The sequence below is a fragment of the Bipolaris maydis genome (assembly GCF_028858645.1).
Source record: "Bipolaris maydis strain C4 unplaced genomic scaffold PSV08scaffold_10, whole genome shotgun sequence".
NCBI classification, from domain to species: Eukaryota; Fungi; Ascomycota; class Dothideomycetes; order Pleosporales; family Pleosporaceae; genus Bipolaris; species Bipolaris maydis.
The window spans coordinates 142,492-161,152 of record NW_027093866.1 but is presented as its reverse complement, the minus strand read 5'-3'; the positions used below and the strand labels follow the sequence as shown (position 1 = coordinate 161,152).

The following is an 18,661-nucleotide window of genomic DNA, read 5'->3' as shown; positions in this document are numbered from 1 at the left end:
GGCGTTGTTCTCAGTACATCCACCACACCTTCGCTCCAATCCAAACGGCTGAGACGGTGTTGATAGATGGTGAACCGCCAAACGAGCGATAGCGGTACACGTGCAGGGGTCCATCATTATCACCGACATCTGACTGGATGCTGTCGGCAGATATCCGAGTGTTTCCGTTGGACGAGAGGGCGGCTGAATGAATGGCACTCCACCCAATCGACAACGTCATGCCAGTGACCAGGGCCCAGCGCCGGCAATAAAACCGGCCTTGACTGTCTAAAAGTGCCGTCTTACGGCCTTGCGCCGCAAGCGCAGCATGGCTCGACTCTCTGCCTACCTTCTTGTTCAAGGTTGTATGGACGTTCACCGATGCTGTGGGCCCTGTGATGTGTCCGCGTGGTTCTCATCTTGGCAGCCGACAGAATGCCCGACGACGAGGCATACGAGCTCACCGAGGCTCCTGCTTCACGAGCGACAGCCAGCGCAATGTCGACGGATGAGCCACAAGACGACCAGCCCGCGATAGAGTCGCGTCTACACAAGAGAACTCTTCTCAAGCTTGACTTTCTCCTGCTTCCCTTTCTAGCCCTCTTCTTCCTCTTCAACGCGCTCGACAAGACGAATGTATGCTTCCATGAGTGTACACAACCACCACAAACACCACTTACTGATATCCAACTAGATTGGAAACGCAGAGTCTGCCCACTTTACCGAAGATGTTGGACTGAACAAGGACGCGCTGAACACGGCCGTCGCTCTCTTCTTTGCCTTCTTCGTCAGTCTACAGCCGCTTGGCGCTGCCCTGGGAAGGAGATTTGGCATGGTACTTTGGGTACCGTCATGCATGCTTGCATGGGGTATTTCCACTGCCCTGCATGCATGGATACGACATAAGTGGCAGCTGTACGCTTTGCGCATACTCATTGGTGCCCTCGAAGGTACCTGGGCTCATTCCACCCCGTGCGCCCCGCAAACAACAGGAGCTGACATTATGCTTAGCCGGCTTCTATCCCGTTACCGTTACATACCTGTCCCTCTTCTACACGCGCTTCGAGTTTGGGAGACGCTTGTCGTTTTTCTACGGCCAGGCAGCCGTGGGCGGTGCTCTGGGAGGGCTGCTAAGCTACCTGGTATTCTCGCAGTTTGGAGCCGATCGCCAGGATGCAAAGACGGGATATAAGCCATGGCAGGTACTTTTTCTCCTGGAAGGATGCCTCACCGTAGTTGTCGCTATTGCTGGATACTTCTGGTTACCACATAGCGCAGACACGGCCTGGTTCCTTGCACCCGAGGAGCGCAAGTACGCCTGCACACGCGTTATCCAGGACAGAGATATACAAAATTCGTCAGATGAAACACGCAAAGACGATTTGGATGCGGAGGAAGGGCACGAAGACGACGAATCTCGTGATCTTTTGCAACCCACGAAGCGCTCGGCTGCGGCAAATGCGCAGGCACAACAGCTCATCGATGACCGTGGGCTCACGCCCCAGGATGTAGTATCTGCAATCTTCAACACCAAGATCTGGCATATCTTGGTATGCAACATTCTTGCTGCCGTTCCGGTCTATGCCTTTTCTATCTTCCTTCCACTGGTCCTCGCTCCGTTGACAGAGAACAAGGATCCCGCCTTGGTCAATCTGCTTACTGTACCACCCCATTTCTGCGGCGCTATCACACTCTACTTGTTTGCTACATACAGCGATAAGCAGCGCATACGGCTCAAACCGGTCCTTGCTGGCTTGTTCATCATGGCTTTGGGATTGGTCTTGGTCGTATTGTTCCCGATTTCATGGGTAATACCTCGCTATGTAGCCCTCGTCATTCTCCTCTCAGGTACTTACGTAGCATCTCCGCTCACGGTTGCCTGGATATCCGGTAATACACCTTCGCCAGGCAAACGCGCAATGCTTCTCGGCATCAATGGCTGGGGGAATATGGCCGGTGTCATCTCAGCTCTTCTATTCAAGCCAGAGTATGCTGATGACGGTTACATTGTACCTCTTTGGTGGACGCTATTTTGCGTAGCACTCTCAGCTACGGGTTATGTCTTGTTGTACATAAGACTCAAAAGGGAGAACAAGGCACGCAGCATGATCCTGCGCGAGTGGACCGAAGATGAGATTGAATTGGAGAGGCTTGAAGGCAGAGGACCGTCACCACAACAGGGTCAGTGGCTTCAAAGAGCCGCTGCTGTAACCAAATCAATCAGACTGCTAAACTGGCTTACAGGTTGGCTCGAGCGAGCTGCAAGGCCTACTCGAGAAGGCGACGATAGAATTACGTTTGTATACGGCTTGTGAGATGTGCGAGAGAATATCCACGTAGGCATGAATTTGATTTGGTTTCTAAACCCATGTCCCAATTATCCGAGTCTTGTCATTTGTCTACTTTTTCATTATCTTTCTACAACCTGTTTGCTCCGCTCTTGATGGCCATGCTCCCAAATTTCACGACCTCTCTCTTGCTCGCTGCCGCAAGCACAGTACATGCAGCGCCCACGCCTACCAACAACGTTCTCGCCATATTGAGCGTGGCCCACCGATCCATCAGCTCATGCACCGTCTCGCCCTGGGCAGCATTTGCCTCGACAGCTTTGTCTTCCAGTGAGGCAGATTCAAGCTCATCTCTCTTAGCCATGAGCTTTGCATTTGTGGGCGCAATTACGAGCAGTGTAAAAGGTACAATACTGGGGAGAAGAATAGTAGAAGCAAGGTTCAGACGGAAAGCGGTCGAACTGGGGTCTTCTGTTGGATTGTGTCAGTCCATCTAGGTCCTACAGGTAGAATCTCCAAGCAACGCACGGTTGTAAGCAACATAACCCGTTGCCAGAGCCGAAAGGATAGCAAGTGGGCGGGCAATTGCTCCGCCTCGGGTAAAGATTGAGTACCATTGCTTGACGGCAAGGGGAGCAGGCGCTTCCATGGCCGTGTGTATACCGACAAGGGAGAGACATGTGTTACTTCCTGTACTTTGGTTCAGTCTCATTATTTCCAAGGTTTATCATGCCCGCATGGGATATATCCAGGGGAGGGGCAGTTTACCGAATAAGAACATGCTCGCTGTAATGCCTACAGTCTGAGCAACCACCATGCCTGCAGGCATTTTTTGTGTGAGTATATTATCCATATTGTGAAGTGCCTGTGCAGAAGAATGGAATTGATTTTTTTTCTCTCGAAGAATATTGGCCTCATTTGTAGCTCCTTGTGTTCTTCTTATCATAATAGTGGAGTTTGGTAGGCCTGACGCGCAACGTCAGTGCACCCATGCACCATTTTCCCGCGGGCTCCGATCGCGTTCAGCGCAATCCGCCGCTCCGAGCAGCCACACTCCATGTGGCAGGCTGGTGTTGAAAAGCTTACAGAGCTTGCAAAGCTTAGCAGACTCTGAAATCTCACGGCCCTCCGCAGTGGCCGCTAAGTGTCCATGTATACGAGTCGTGTTTCGAGTGCATACTGATGTCATCTTGGAGTGTTGCAGTATTGCCGTCGGGACATGTCGAGACAGGTTGCTTGTTGCCCATGAAACCATTGAAGCATCAACACGGTCCTACCTCACTGTGTCTAATCAGTGTCGGATTTGCCTCCGTGTATTTATTTTTACCAGATCATAAGCACTTCTCGACAAATAAGACCATCAACTAGCCTGGTGCACAGCTGAGCTAGTCTTCGAGGCATACGTAGAACAGCCACAATACATACTTACACCCGCCTACCAAATTACTCTCAACAAGCACATATCGCACATCTAAGCCATCCCTTAAAAAAAAACTCTGCCATGTTTTGTAAGTTGTCTGCTCACAACGCTTTGTGATTGTGCTTACGAGTTCAGCTCTAAATACTACGGCGACGCTTCGCAACGTGACACATCTCCCGCGCTCAATAAGCTATGCACAAGCCGTGGAACAGCTTCACAACCACGAACTGCTCATTCGCCTCGACCCCGAATATGCCTCGCACGAGACCCTGCCGTCAGACCCGGCTACACCGGAGGCTAAGATATATAAGATCACGGACCATATGAACGCGCTTCCAGCTGGATTGTGGGACACAAAAGTGACATTTGAAGCACATATGACAGATCTGGACGATGGAATACTATGGCTCATCAAGGCACCATTGGGACTGACGCAGAAGACTACCTGGAGGTGCTTGAGGACAGAGAGTTTAGGCGAAGTAGACAAAGGAACCAATGAAGAAGAGGAGGGGGAGTGGAGTTTAGTCGAGGATGTGGAGATCAAGGCGAACCGAATGCTTGTGAATACAGTCAAGGGAAAATGCGAGGATAATTGGCGAGGAACACACGGCAGGTTTTTGGCGCAGTTGAAGGAGAAGGTCGGTGCAGCGTAGGGTTTAGTTGGTTTTACCAGTGTGTGTGTGTCCTGCAGTAAGTTGATCTGCATGCCGGTATCTTGTAAGAAACAAGCCGTTGCAACCTACTACGTACCAAGACTTGCACTGTGCGGATAGCCAGAAACGACACGCCTCTATTTGTCCAGACGCATAAAACCACGCAATGTGCGGCTGCAGAGACACAATCTACTCTACCTTGGCCTGGTTGCCAAGAGAAGGAGAGACCCTGCATAACGCTACCATCCGCAGGGCCGAGGGGGGATTGGATGTTGGGCAGATGGGAACTGCGGCCTCGGATCAAATTGGAATAGAGACAGTGGTGTCCCAGGATATTGCACAGCCATGGGAGTCATCAAGGCCATGTTATGCTCACGCGACGGTGGGTTGGGGGGTCAAGCGACCAAATGCCCCCCATCGGAGGTGCACTGGTGGCATGTGGGCTGTGCACGTGGACTGGGCCAATCGGGCTTGGGGCGGCTCGCAGGTCGGTGGACGTGCACCTGCGATAAGCCGGATAAGACACGCCCGCCATACACGGGCCAGCTTCCCCCGCCTTTCTAGACGGTGGCGGGACCCTTCCAGTCCCCCCTAGTCAGCATTCCGCCATCCACGCCCATCAAAAACAGCCCAGCCTGCCCAACCACCGGGCCGGCTTCAGCTCGCTCCTATTTTTTCCCTTTTCTTCAAGCCTCTGCCTCGCTGGCCAGCGTGTATCCCTTGTTGACGCGCCCGCCATGGAACCAGTCTCCATCGATGCCGTCGTCGTCGACCACAACGACATACAGACAATACCCAGCATTCCTCCCACGGAACCCATGGCCATGGAGCAGCCCAAGCCGAAAGGGAGGCAGCGCCTGCTCAATGGACTTCATCGCATGGGCTCCTCTCCAAGCCTCGCCGGCTTTGGTAGGGCCCGCTCACAAAGCCTGAGAAGCGGAGGCAAGGCTTCAATGTCCTGTGTCTCCCTGGCCTCGCCAGGCTCGCCCTATGGTACTTCATTTGGCAGCTCGTACTCGTCCGAGCTATCCAACGGCTTTTCAACCGCTCCTACTTCGGTCGCCAACAGCCCTCCTGGCACGCCATTCTGGGACGAGAGAACCCGTCTACGCATGAAGACGCCCGAGACGCCGTCGTCGGTCCCTCTGCCTTCCTCCCGCCGGCCCTTTACCAGAGACGGGCTCGAGGCTGAGAGCGATTATTTTTCGCGCCCCGTCCGCAAGGTACAAAAACGCGCCAACTTCAACTTTTGGCAGCAAATGCCCGCCGAGATCCGTATACAGATTCTTCGATACCTCGAGCCAAAGGAGGTTGTGCGCTGTTCGCGTGTCTGTAAATCATGGTATGCCATGTGCTTTGACGGCCAGCTCTGGAGCGACCTTGATACCACCAAGTTTTACCGCGACATTTCAGCCAATGCTCTGGTCAATATCATCACATCGGCCGGCCCTTTTGTCAAGGACTTGAATCTGCGAGGCTGTGTCCAGCTGAGGGAACACTGGGGCAAAGACGGCTTCATCGAGTCTTGCCAGAACTTGGAGAACTTTTCACTCCAAGGTTGTCGAATTGACCGCGCGTCGATTCATTGTTTCTTACTTCAAAACAGCCGCCTCGTACACGTCAACCTATCTGGTCTGGCAGGCGCGACGAATGCAGCCATGAAGATTCTCGGTGGGCACTGTCCCAGGGTCGAGGTTCTCAACATCTCATGGTGCAACAACATTGATAACCGAGGCCTCAAGAAGGTAGTCGAAGGATGCCCGAAACTACGGGATATTAGGGCTGGTGAGGTAAGAGGTTGGGACGATGTCGATCTCATGGCCGAGCTGTTCAAACGGAACACGCTGGAAAGGCTTGACTTGAAGAACTGTGATAGCCTTAGTGACGAATCACTGGCTGCTTTGATTGAAGGTGTGGATCAAGAGATTGACATTCTCACCGATCGGCCAATTGTCCCGCCTAGGAGATTTAAGCACTTGAACCTTACCCGCTGTCGCAGCATCACCGACACAGGCCTAAAGACCTTGGTCAACAATGTCCCATTCCTAGAGGGTCTTCAAGTCTCCAAGTGTGGAGGATTGACCGACGATGGCTTGCAAAGCTTACTGCCCACCCTCCCGGTTCTCACCCACCTGGATATCGAGGAGATTGACGCGCTGACGAACGAAGTCCTGAAAACTCTTGCTGAGTCGCCATGTGCACCGCACTTGAAGCATCTGTGCATTTCATATTGCGAGAACCTAGGTGATTCCGGTATGCTCCCTGTTCTCAAGGCGTGCCCTCGACTCGCTTCACTGGAGATGGACAATACACGCATTTCTGATCTTGTCCTGGCCGAAGCTGCCTCTGGATTGCATAATCGTAACAAGAGCGGCCGTGGCCTTGCACATTCAGAGCGCCCCGAAGTGGGTCTCCGCATCGAGGCCTACGATTGTTCCAACGTGACCTGGACCGGTGTTCGCGAAGTCCTTTCCCGAAACGCAGAAATCACCCGTCCTTCCTCCCGATCGGCTTCCAAAACTCCGACGTATCCACGTGAGATTATCAAGCTCAAGTGCTTTCACAACTGGCAACCGACGGTTGAAGAACACACCAAGCGCGTCTTGCGAGGCGACTTTACCGCTGCTGCACGTCTGGAACGTAAGTGGGCCGATTGGATGATGATGAATGAAGAAGCTGGTGTTGGTGGTGCGGGAGCGAGGCGGCGGAGGAGGCGCGCGCGAGAAGCGCAAATGATGCATGCTGATGAAGAAGAAGGTGGCGCAGGTGCGACAGGCATCGGTCGTCGCCGGCGTGCACGAAGTGGCCCTGGTGGTTGCACTGTGATGTGAATGATGTGTTTGAAGTTCACTGTTTGGGGGAAGCAATTTTTTTTTGGTCTGAGACTACAACCGATCGGACTCGGTTGTTAGATCGATCAAGGACATGTTGCAACCTTTACACAAATGACTGTAGGTTTTTTTGCACAAGGAGTCTGGGGATTTTTCCATTCCTATTAACTATATGCATTGCTTGGAGTTTAGATGATTTAGATTTGTGGCGCAAGCAACGAAGATGTCTGCGAGCTTGAGCCGCTACTGGATTGATTGCACGGGTGCAACGTTCAATTTCAACAATAGACTACAGGTTTGGATTATTATTTTGGAGCTGTCTAGCCTGATTATACCATGATTTGGAGACCAACCCTGTCCTGTAAATCACGTGAGGTACTAGTGAAGTTACGGTAGTGGTGCGATACATTCCGACTACGTACCTCGTCTACGCGTCCTCGACTTTAGTCAACCAGCAACCGCGGAATCCTATACCAAGATTTCCGCTCCACTAACTGTTCAAGGCTAGCTCACCCAAAATGACAGGCTCGGAGTATTCCAATGCAAAGCTAGGCCTCGATGCATTCCGCATCGCTGGTCTCCCGCCGGACTTTTATTATATTCCCAACTTCATTAGTGTTGAAGAGGAAACGTCGATTCTACAAAAGGTCAGTTCCGGTCAGTTCCAAGCCATTTTCTGTAAGCGGGGGAGAGAATCCAGTGGTGACATCAATTGGCATTATCATTACCCCGCAAACATACGTACCCACCCCCCCCCCCCCCCCCCCCCAAAAGTCCACTTTTCTTGTGCATGCTCATCACCCGATATCCTCAACAAAATCTGTAAGTACTGACTCGTGTTCAGATCCCAGCTCAGCGATGGACGTACCTGTCTCACCGTCGCCTCCAAGCGATTCCGTCTACACTAACTAAAAACAACACGCTGCTGGCCTCTCCGTTGCCCGTCTACCTGACAACACCTATTATAGACCGGTTCAAGGATTTGAGTATCTTCGATCACACGCCGCACCAACAGCCAAACCATGTTCTGGTCAACGAGTACAAGCCCGGCCAAGGCATCATGCCCCATGAAGACGGCGACGCGTACGCACCTGTAGTTGCAACAGTCAGTCTCGGCGCGCCTTTGTGTCTGGACATACTAGCCAAGCCCTCGTCGGCCTCGGCAGACGACGACGACGTAAACACCAGTAATGATGCCCAGCAAAGTCATGACGAAGCCAAGAAGGCCCCCGCTCCCACTCCGAGCGTTACCGCGCTTCCGACCCGCATCTTCCAGGAACCGCGATCACTGCTCGTCACGACGGGCTCTGCATACCGGCATGTCATGCATGGGATTGCGGAGCGCGAAACAGACGAGGGCCTGGATGGGGCGAGCGTGGCGAATTGGGATTTGCTGGGTGACAAGGCGGTGCTCGAGGACATGGGAGGCACGAGTAGCAGGGGTGTGAGGGTTAGCTTGACGTACAGGGATGTGCTCAAGGTTAGTGCGGCTGCGAGCAAGGTGCTTGGTGGTTTGGGGGGAATTCGGCGGGGTGTGTGAATGACTGAATGATTGAATGGGGGCGAGCATGATGGTGTGAGGATCGTGCGTTAAGAGGTTCTATGGGGAAGATAGATCGTGTGGTTTGGGCTGATTCGGGCACGGAGATGAAGTTATGATGTTTTTTGCGTTTGTGAAAAAAAAAGGGGGGTGGGGGACGTTGGCGACTCAAAAACTGAGGACGAGTTGTTGCGGTGTTTTTTTTTTGATCTAGATGTCATCAGGCATATCACTGGTAGAGATGTGTACATAATGCATGGGGAAGTTGTGATATCATCTATGTCTGGGCGACAAACATGTTTCGAGCAGGAATGACTGTGTGCAAACAAATTTTGTTGGAGATGGTTATTTGAAATGTTGGGAAGAAGAAGTGACAAAGGGTAGTGGATAGTTGGAGGGTGAAAGAAAAAAAAGTATCAAATGTCTCGAGCTAGTACCAGTAAGTAGTTATTAGGTTCCTTGGCATCACGGAGGTAGAGAAACGTTGGAAAATGTCAAGACTGTGAAGATTGTCAAGATGAATCTTGTATTATAAGCACTCTATAGCTTGTATCATTTACGCCAGGTGTTCCTCGCATATCGTATCAAATTCTCAACGCATACTGTATTAGACAGTGACTAGTCGTCCATCTCTTACTGTTGCTGCTTGTTGCCATAATGACCATTGACATCAACAGCAGTGCCATCGGAGTTGGCCCTCTCGTCGGCGAGCTTGGATGCAGACGCGGTAAGCGAGCTGGTCCTCTTCTTCTCACCAATGATAATGGCACCAACCCATGCCAACCAGACGAGACCGGCAACAACACCGTAGACGATTTGACCAGCGCGCGAGCTCCTGTTGGCGCATTGGGCCAGTTTGAGTCCAAAGCCACCGTTGAGAATACCAAGAGTGATGAAGATACGACCGATCCAGATGTGAGCGTGCGACCAGATGGTGCGGCTCTGGACCTTCTTGAAGAAAAGGTGGTGCATGTATCCGAGAATGGGCATGAAGAAGACAACAGCAAGGAGGATCATACCGATGATGGCGTGGTAGGCCCCGGTCTGGTTGAAGCCGCTGGCGAGGTGGATACCGAGACCGGCACCGGCAATGTAGGTCATGTAGCCAAAGACCTGGAATGCGCCGTGAATCCAGACCATGCCGGTCATGGAGACGAGGCGAATGGCGATGGCGCCAGTAGGGAAAAAAATAACAAACGCAAGGGAAGAGAGGACGCCGTGGGCAATGAGCTTTTCGCGGCGGTTGGTGATGGCGCCAGTGGCGGTGATGGTTGTGATGCCAGAGTTGGTGTTCGTGTTGCCAGAGTTGGTGTTCGTGTTGCCAGAGTCGGACGTGGTGCCAGTTGATGTGGTGGCGATGAGGGGGTTGACGCTGGATCCGCCCTTGGCTTGAGCAAAGTCCCAGTTGAAGACGCTGTGGCCGGAATGCTGGTCGATCTGGGCCGAAGTGTCGTCGGTGTTCTTGGGTCCGCCAGAGTTCTGGAAGGCGTAGATCCAGTTGCCGCTTGAGGACTTGAAGTCCATGGTACCTCCTGACCAGCTGTTGCAGTTTGAGCCTATATCTACTGTTAGCAAACAAGACACTTTGGGTTGACATGAGCATATTCTGATATTGTGACTTACACTTTACGTTGGCAGTCATGACGCCATTTGATACACCCGAGCCCTCGAGTAATGTGACCTGAGCATTGCTGTTGGGGGTTGGGGGTGCATAGCTGGAGGTTTGTCGGGGTGAGAGAGTGACGTTGTTTCCACTTGCGGATGTGTATACAACGAATATGTTGGAGTTGGCCATGGCACGTCCCTGGCCAAGTGCTACCCACTCATAGCTGCTTGGTGCTTGGATCTGGAAGAAGATGTCGCCTGTGCCAGAAGAAGCCGTGTCTTGGGGAATGTTTAGCTTGAAGCAAACTCCGGTGGATGGGCAGACATTGGCGACTTGAGCAGAGGCGAGAGATGCTGGGGTGGGTTAGTCTGATTGTCGAGGTGAATGGTCATGGGCAAGTACGAACCCAATGCGGCGAGGCCAAAGGCTGAAGCTCCTGTAAAGCCTCTCATGATCTTGGAGGATGCAACTGAATGGGAAGAAGCAATGAGAGAGGGGGTCCCGGGGGATGGAGGAGGTGTGCAGCGGGTAAGAGAAGTATCGTCTTGTGGTGGCCTTTGAGGGCGTGAACCAAGAGCTTATAATCACTGATGAGACGACTGGCTGGTTGGGACACAAAGAGAAGCCCAGAGGGAGTGCTGACAAAAGAACGGGGCTACGCATGTGCTCTCAGGCTCTGCACCCTGTGTTGGGGCGGTTTGGTATAGGGCAGGCTCCGGGTGTTGTACGCATGTCTGGCTGTGATTCGAGGATACAGGCCGGGGACGGCGGCTTTGCGGAGACCCGTGAGCTTGTGCTCGGGCTGTGTAAGTAGAGGGGAGAGAAACAAGACAGCTCGCAGCGTGTGGGCGGTACGCGTCATGTCAAAGGAACCATGCGACTTGGCCGTGGTGGCTCGCGTGCAGGGCCAAAGAAGCAAGCATTGGTGGCTGGCCAATGGGAGGGCGGGTGTTTTGGACATTTGCAACCAGGAAAACGCCCGAAGCAGCGCGAAGCGAGGAGGCGTGGGATGGTTTGGGCTTGCGGCTGACTGATGGATGACTACCACGCCGTCTTGGCCGTGATGCCGTGTCGCCAGACACTCCGCCAGCCATGCTGCGCCTCTCTTGTCACCGACTCCGCGCGTTCTTGCATCGCCGTCATCCTCACAACACCACCGCTATCATCATCATCATCATCGTCATCATCATCATCACCATCGCCGTCGTCACCGTCGGTCGTCTCCCGCTCCCGATTGAGACGGGTACACTACACCACACTACCTGCCGCTGGCTGCCGCCGCCGTCTGCTCTTGGTGTTCCTGGTCCGTGCCAAGGGCTGCCCTCTCCTCTCCTCTCCTCTCCTCTCCTGCCTCTAACCTAACTGCCTCAAGTCCGTAGTAAGTGCTACCACCCCCCCGCTGTCTTGCACTCCCGCTCCCTTAACCCCAGACACTCGCCAACCCACACCCCCAGCCCTCGTTTTGCTGTGCTAATAGCTTGCTTTTCTTCCTCACCCCTTCCCCGTTGCATCGGGCGTCGGATCTTCTCCGGTCTGCCTGCTAACCGCCACCCCCATTGGCACCGCCAAGTCCGGTCCCCGTTCAACACCATCGGCATCCCAGCACGCTTGGCCGATTGCCCTATCTCAACGTCCACCCAGCCAAGTGCAGCTATACACATGCTGGCCTTAGCACTGTCTGCATGTAAAAAGCCCATCTTGATTCTCGAGCCGCGTCACCCTGCAGCTGCTCGCTGCACTCGCCTCCGCCATGAATGCGCAAAATGTTTCGGCACGTAGATATGCTTTTGCGCACAAGTCACCTCGCCTCTGACGCCTTCTTTCTTCGCAAACATGTACTTGTTACACACTTCCGCATGTACATGCCAACCTTGGCTTGAAAACGGCCCTACTGCGGCTATGAGCTCTTCATCCGGATCGACGAATGGGCGTTGCACCGCCTCAGCTCATATGATCGACGGCCCTATCTCGGCCAGCCCTAGAATTATTGCTGTCACTGGCAGATTGTCGCCGTTGTCCTAGTCGTTGTCTACAAACTAATCACTAATCCAACCACCTTGGAACTATAGCTTCATCTCACCTGACCTGTGCGCCTCGTCTAGAAAACCTACCTATCCATGCATGTAACTAACCAACTAAGTATCTTTTTCCACGTCCGCCGACTAATCCTCTCTTGCTTTTTTGAAAAAGGTTGGCGTTGCCGTTTGATCTGGAAGAATGTTACCACACCAAGTTTGCATGTTCACATGCATACCAGCATCTCAGTAGTATGGTCGATCACTTTGACCATTTCAAGCTCTCTTGTAATTGGTTCTTTTCTACCTAGTTTCTTTTTTTTCGCCAACTTGCTTCTGCCTAAGTCTAGAAAGAAAGCACACTAGGATATGCTGGTTACTGACAAGCTTACCGCAACTGCAGGGCTAGCCATGAGTCGTAGCGAAGATTCATCCGAAATTAACTTTCGTATGGCGGTGCTGCAGGGAACACACAATGCCATGAGGTACATAGTACAAATCCTTGCATAAAAACAATCCACGGTGCCGAATACCCCGCAGCAACAGGATCGATTCCTCAACCGTTGGTATTCTTCCACGATGACGGCAAATAACGCGAACACTTAACCTCGCCTCGGCCATTCCTGTCGCGTTCGGTGACACTACACGCTACTGCTACCAATCGCATTCTACTTACAAGAACCGTGCCTTTCTTCCGATCCCATCAGACGCATTCCACAACGCTCCGTTCTCCTCACAGGATTTTTTCTTATCCAGCCGACGACATCATGCTACCCATCCGGCAAAATTTAGGGTTTGTCACAACCTGAGCAACGCCGACGCAGTCCACAGAATGATTTCAGTTTTTTTCTGGTTTCAGTCTACCCTGAGGCAACCTCTCCAGCGTCCTATTTCCGGCTTACCCTGATGCGATGCGTCTGGAGCTGCTGACATGGCACCTTGGGCGTTTCTCATTCTTTTAACAGTGTCGTCACAGTCCTTTCGGCCATAGCCGCGAGCGGTGCAATCCGGTGTACTTGGGATGCTCTTTGGTGACAGCATCACGAAAATGATCTGCTGACCCAGCAAGCTCTGGCAGTGTCTTCGGTCCCATAAATGAGCGAGTTTAAATTTGGTCGCGACTATTGGGATGGAAAACTACCACAGGTCCTGGGGCTACGACATCAACAGCTAGACCCATTCAAGCATTTCGGTGTTGGGCATGGCCAACAAGAATCAGCCGGCTGGGTGGTTGCAGGCGATATCAGCCGTAGTGATCACCATACCTTTGGAGACTGATGATGTTATACAACAGAACAAGGACATTGCAGACATTATCGCTGCATTCGCCAAGCTAGTCAACGCTGTGCCCACTTGGAGCCCCAAGACGAAGACTGTCATACGAGCAGTAGACATGACCGAGACTATGCAGATAGCCAGGCTCAAGTATCGGTAGGAGGCATCAATCATCGCTACTGAGTTCGGAAACTACAACTCTAGGATCCAAGAGCTCAATTATGCGATCGTTGCTTAGACGCAGGGTCTCAACCAGACCGAGAGTCTTCGCTGGGTGGTGGACCAGTATACAGACCTCGACGTAAACTCTAAGCTGAGGGAAGGTGTCGATGCAAACCATCCAGGGGATGCCAAGGCTGGCAACCAAGAGACGGTGAGGAGCAAATTTGCAGAGTATGCTGTGCACGAGGCGGAGGTGATCCAAGCGGAACTGGCGATCAATGTCTATGTACACCCATACTTGAAGAATATAGATATTATCTGCACATAACACTACAAGTCTGCGTTACAGATATCATCAGAAAAGGCTTTCCAGAGGTCTTGCGCACGTGAGTATTGAGAGAAATGCGTGGTTGCGAGCGTACATGAAGGGACAAAGGTGAAAGGGGATGCACGTGACCAGACGCACCGACAGGGCGCTAAAAGGGTCGTGGGGCAGCAGCCCAAAATGTCGAGCGGCCGATGAGCGAGGGCGCATCAACAAATAACAGCAATCTCGACGGCGACCATCTAACCATCTCCAAGCCTCCACACCCCTTACCCTCGCATGCTCTTAGCCCATCGCCGATCATCCAACAACATTGTCCCCGACAACCATACTTAGATATACGCCATGGGAGAATCAAGGTACGCCTGTCCAAGTGGGGTTCAGGCTCCTGCCAGACACTCGTCACCCTGGGGGGAGGGGGGCACGTCGCCTCATACGACAAACACGAACTGACAGAAACATGCGCGCAGGCAAGAACTCGTCGCCTGGTTGAACAACCTTCTCCAGCTCAACATCACAAAGGTCGAACAATGCGGTACCGGGTACGTCTCCCGCTCACCATGTATCGAGCCGCCACGGACTCGAAACGGGACACTTGGAAGCGCATATACTGATGGTTCGGTACAGAGCAGCACTATGCCAGGTCTTTGACAGCATATTCTGTAGGGATCCCAATCTGCCTGTCGCGGGAGTGCCGTTAATCCTAACAATGTGCAGATGATGTACCCATGAGCCGAGTCAAATTCAACGCCAATACTGAGTATGCATATCTGCAGAACTTCAAGATATTACAAAGTATGTCATACGCCTGCACCATGTCATCCCACCTGTAGATGACGGATTGCCCGCTGTCTTTGCCATGGCTAACCAAGCCAGACACCTTCGCCAAGCACCAGATCGACAAACCCATCCGCGTCGAGTCATTGGTCAAGTGCAAGATGCAGGACAACCTCGAGTTCCTCCAGTTTGTGAAGCAATACTGGGACCAGCACTTCCCCGGTCACGATTACGACCCCGTTGCTCGCCGTAAGGGCCAAGGCGGTATTTCCACTGGTGCCGCCCCCGCGTCCCGCGCTGCCACCACCGCCCGAAGAGCACCAGCTGCTAGTAACACTGCCGCTCCCCGAACACGTACTCCTCTCGCCTCTGGAGGAGGAGCTGCCTCTGCTGCGCTGCGCGAGGAGAACACTGCACTCAAGGAGACCGTCACCGGCCTTGAGCGCGAGCGTGATTTCTACTTCAGCAAGCTTCGCGATATTGAGCTCTTGATCCAACAAGCAATGGAGGCCGACCCCGAGCTTGAGAAGGACGAGGGTCTGCTTAAGCAAATCCAGACGATCCTCTACTCAACCGAGGAGGGTTTTGAGATTCCACCCGAGGCTGAGGGTGTCGAGGAGGAGACGTTCTAGCCGGGCGGTGGTCCTCCTGATGCCCCGGACAAGATGCGGAAGGAACTCAGACAGGTCATATTGGATGCTAAAGCGTTGTTGGAGGCGTCTGGGGGGTGTGGCTCCACTGGAGCTACTGGAGCTGTCAAAGTCAATAGACCCGCCAAAGGTGCTGACCCTGTAGACGCGACTGGATCTCGCCAAGGCGGCGGAGTGCTGAGAGTCGCCATGTTTACGGGATCTCCGTCATCTGCCTCATCGTATGCATCTGCAGGATCCACGGCATCTGTTGGATTGTTCACGCCTACCGACTCTTTAGAATCCATGTCATCTCCTTTGTCTGCCGAGTCTCCCGCGTCTCTGGAGAAGAACACGCTCTGATATGGGAAAGTCATGTTTGCATTTGGAAGCGCGAGCGAGGATACCACTTTCTGGGGGGTTTACTTCCTACTTTTTCAAATGAGGTTTATGAGTCGCATAAGATTTCGGTGCATGGGGAGTGGACAGTCGACGGTAGCACATGCGAATCACGTATTCCTTGCAATTCACTAGACGCAACAACAAGCGCCATCTCTTTTTTTTCTCATGTATAGTCTGCGCCTCGCACACCCATACCAGGTGTCTCATAATACTCACTTCTTTGAACATTTTTTTTAACTCGGTGTACTGTTTCAATGCTTGGTGCTGGGTTTATTCTGGTGAGTTGAAACAAGGTGAACAGTAGGCGCTGTGCTGTTGAGGCGGGGATGAGGTCCGCCGAGATGAGTTGAGCTCAGCACTGTCGTGTCACTGCTAAGTATCCACCTCCTCTGACCTCGACCCGGTTGCGCTAGAGGACCCAGCATTGTCCGCCTCCCCATCAAAACACGCGGCACCAGTCAGTCGTCCGATTCCGGTCAAAACCAGCGACGATAACGAGCGAAGTCGAGATATACACCCACGTGTGCACCATCGACCCCGCATTGCAGGCTACTACCCCTCCCTATAGCTCTGTAAGTAGCTAGCTAGCTCCGCGCGGGTGATGCTGGGATTCACGCGTTGTTATATACCTAGTGCACGCTGTCACTGTGCACCTTCTCTGTCCTCCTTTCCTGCTCTGTTTGTCCTTGGAATTTACAGCGACTTTATTATATCTCGTGAACCACCATGGCTGACTGGTCTGACCTGACTGCAGCTTTGAAGGGAACTTCAGACACGCTACCCAAGCTCCTTGAATCTGACGACCAACTGAGAGCTTTTGTCACTTCAGATGCCATTGACAAGCCAGTGACGTTTGGCATCAAGTCAAGCGCCTCCGACAACACGCTCCTTGTCACGGTTACCAACGGCAACGCAAAAGTCAGCAATGGCTCTTCCAAGGACGCCCTCTTCACCCTTTCAGCACTTCCTGAGCAATGGGAACAGCACTTTAAACCAGTCCCAGCCATGCCCTACCAGAGTTACTGGGGCATGTTTGGCATGAACATCAAGCAAAAAGGCATCGAGGTTCTGGGCGACCAGACGGCCTATGCGCAATGGACTCATGTATGGAGACGCGTCCTTGAGCTCATTCACGAAGCCCATTGCGGTCCACTTGCCGAAGAAGAGCAGGCTGAAATCGACAATGACTTTCTTACCGGAAAGTACACATATCTCGAAGCTCCTGTTTGGGGCCGGTGGTACGCAGGCTTCCTTTGCAACTCGGTATAAACAAAGCATACTGACGTTGCAATTTGGTGATAAAGCAAGGTCTTTTACGAATACTCGGGCGAAGGCAAGCAAAATATCATCTTTTTGCATACCGCCGGCAGCGACAGTCGACAGTACCATGGTGTCATGAACGATATACGGATGCGTAAAAAGTGCACCATGTTTGCGTTTGACTTGCCCGGTCATGGACGCAGCTTCCCTACAAAGAATGCCTCGGCACACACAAACACTGAAGACAGCTACGTGGGCATCATTGCTGCTTTTGTCAAGAAATTGGGTTTACGCAGGCCGATTATTTGTGGTGCCAGTATGGCTGGTCAGGTCTGTCTTGCAGTTGCTATTCGTCACAGAGAGGTCGGTGCAATCGGTACTATTCCTCTGCAAGGGTAAGGAGAAGAAAAAAAAGATTAAGAACGTGACAGACTTCACGTACTGATAATGATTACAGATCAGAATATCTCAACATGGAGCGTCAATGGAATGATCGCTCTCCATACGTCAATCAGTCATTGTTCAACCCGGAGTGGGTTTATGGCGTACGGAAACGATCATGTCTGAGCAAGAAAAAAAACATGCGAGCTGACGTGTTGTTAGATGATGTCTCCCACTGCGCCCAAGGCGAACAAACAACTGATATGGCATACATATAGTGCTCAAGCTTACGGGGTATGAAAATCTACAAGTTTGCTTCCTGGGGGTTATCTGATACGTAGCTAATCTCTGTCCAGATCTTCCACGGCGACCTCGACTTCTACTTTGGCGGCTGGGATGGCCGATCCCGCGTTGCATCCATTGACACGGCGAGCTGCCCCGTGTACATGCTGACGGGCGAGTACGACTGGTCAAACACGCCCGAAATGTCGCAAAAGACGGCGGACAAGATTCGGGGCGCAGTGCACAAGTCCATGCCTGACTTGGGCCATTTCCCTGCAACTGAAAATCCGGCAAAGTTTGTGCCGTATTTAATTGAGGCGGTGGACCACATTGTGCAGGTTCGGTCAAAAAATATGAGTTCCCTGAGGTTGGGTGATGGTACTGATTAGGATACTGTAAGAGAGTAAGTATATCTTAGACAGTTTGAATATACACGATACGTTTTGATTGCTTGAGGACTCTTTGATAGTGGTCAAGGTTTTTTTTGGTTGGAAATTAACATTTTCATTTTTTCATATGCTTCCAGCAAACTTGCAAATAAAAAAAAACACCCTTTAGAAGCCATCAAGTCCACCCCCCCCTCCTACACAACCATTTATAATTGTCAAAGCCAAAAAAAGAGGGGTATCATTCATTACATTAACCTAGTTATCCCATGCTCCTATTTCCCATAAACAAACGCCATTGGCTAACCCAAAAACCAACAAAAAAAACTCCATACATGTGATAATCAACACACACACACACACACACACAAAAAGCGTGGTTCATGCAGACCCTTTCCCCACACCCCCAAAAATGCAAAAAAAAAAAAGACAAAAACCAATCGACCATGG

At 52.2% G+C, this 18,661-nt stretch overlaps 5 protein-coding genes across 5 annotated transcripts; 4 read left to right on the top strand and 1 right to left on the bottom strand.

Annotated features, from left to right (window-relative positions):
* Positions 1-298: 298 nt before the first annotated feature.
* PSV08DRAFT_410794 (RNI-like protein) lies at positions 299-7,523 on the top strand. The gene is made up of 9 exons (XM_066093869.1): positions 299-615; positions 674-929; positions 991-2,275; positions 2,473-2,750; positions 3,823-4,325; positions 4,701-4,763; positions 4,905-4,934; positions 4,970-6,980; positions 7,014-7,523. The coding sequence occupies exons 1-9, from the start codon at positions 415-417 to the stop codon at positions 7,169-7,171; spliced, it is 4,785 nt and encodes a 1,594-aa protein (XP_065948760.1). The 5' UTR covers positions 299-414; the 3' UTR covers positions 7,172-7,523.
* Positions 7,524-7,689: 166 nt separating this feature from the next.
* PSV08DRAFT_377213 (uncharacterized protein) lies at positions 7,690-8,976 on the top strand (the record flags this gene model as incomplete). Its single annotated transcript, XM_014217965.2, has 2 exons — positions 7,690-7,818; positions 8,016-8,976. 2 exons carry the CDS (start codon positions 7,690-7,692, stop codon positions 8,709-8,711), a joined length of 825 nt encoding a protein of 274 aa, XP_014073440.1. The 3' UTR covers positions 8,712-8,976.
* A 223-nt stretch (positions 8,977-9,199) lies between these two features.
* Positions 9,200-10,889, bottom strand: PSV08DRAFT_205460 (uncharacterized protein). The gene is made up of 3 exons (XM_014217912.2): positions 10,724-10,889; positions 10,335-10,670; positions 9,200-10,267 (listed from the first exon to the last, which is right to left on the bottom strand). The coding sequence occupies exons 1-3, from the start codon at positions 10,767-10,769 to the stop codon at positions 9,345-9,347; spliced, it is 1,305 nt and encodes a 434-aa protein (XP_014073387.1). The 5' UTR covers positions 10,770-10,889; the 3' UTR covers positions 9,200-9,344.
* A 3,410-nt stretch (positions 10,890-14,299) lies between these two features.
* Positions 14,300-15,716, top strand: PSV08DRAFT_5172 (calponin homology domain-containing protein). The gene is made up of 5 exons (XM_014217921.2): positions 14,300-14,453; positions 14,565-14,636; positions 14,722-14,756; positions 14,812-14,889; positions 14,971-15,716. The coding sequence occupies exons 1-5, from the start codon at positions 14,440-14,442 to the stop codon at positions 15,501-15,503; spliced, it is 732 nt and encodes a 243-aa protein (XP_014073396.1). The 5' UTR covers positions 14,300-14,439; the 3' UTR covers positions 15,504-15,716.
* Positions 15,717-16,628: 912 nt separating this feature from the next.
* PSV08DRAFT_410790 (Alpha/Beta hydrolase protein) lies at positions 16,629-18,273 on the top strand (the record flags this gene model as incomplete). Its single annotated transcript, XM_014217964.2, has 5 exons — positions 16,629-17,140; positions 17,207-17,557; positions 17,620-17,707; positions 17,766-17,837; positions 17,900-18,273. The coding sequence occupies 5 exons, from the start codon at positions 16,629-16,631 to the stop codon at positions 18,212-18,214; spliced, it is 1,338 nt and encodes a 445-aa protein (XP_014073439.1). The 3' UTR covers positions 18,215-18,273.
* Between the last annotated feature and the right edge of the window lie 388 nt (positions 18,274-18,661).

Excerpts from the sequence above, each read along its gene's own strand:
- PSV08DRAFT_410794 (XM_066093869.1), top strand. The coding sequence starts at position 415 with ATGCCCGACGACGAGGCATACGAGCTCACCGAGGCTCCTGCTTCACGA. Across the intron at positions 616-673 it reads ACGCGCTCGACAAGACGAAT|ATTGGAAACGCAGAGTCTGC; the intron begins GTATGCTTCCAT and ends ATATCCAACTAG. Across the intron at positions 2,276-2,472 it reads GAAGGCGACGATAGAATTAC|CACAGTACATGCAGCGCCCA; the intron begins GTTTGTATACGG and ends CGCTGCCGCAAG.
- PSV08DRAFT_205460 (XM_014217912.2), bottom strand. The coding sequence starts at position 10,769 with ATGAGAGGCTTTACAGGAGCTTCAGCCTTTGGCCTCGCCGCATTGG. Across the intron at positions 10,671-10,723 it reads CTTTGGCCTCGCCGCATTGG|CATCTCTCGCCTCTGCTCAA; the intron begins GTTCGTACTTGC and ends AACCCACCCCAG. Across the intron at positions 10,268-10,334 it reads CATGACTGCCAACGTAAAGT|GCTCAAACTGCAACAGCTGG; the intron begins GTAAGTCACAAT and ends CAGTAGATATAG.
- PSV08DRAFT_5172 (XM_014217921.2), top strand. Across the intron at positions 14,637-14,721 it reads GTCGAACAATGCGGTACCGG|AGCAGCACTATGCCAGGTCT; the intron begins GTACGTCTCCCG and ends GGTTCGGTACAG. Across the intron at positions 14,757-14,811 it reads GGTCTTTGACAGCATATTCT|ATGATGTACCCATGAGCCGA; the intron begins GTAGGGATCCCA and ends AACAATGTGCAG.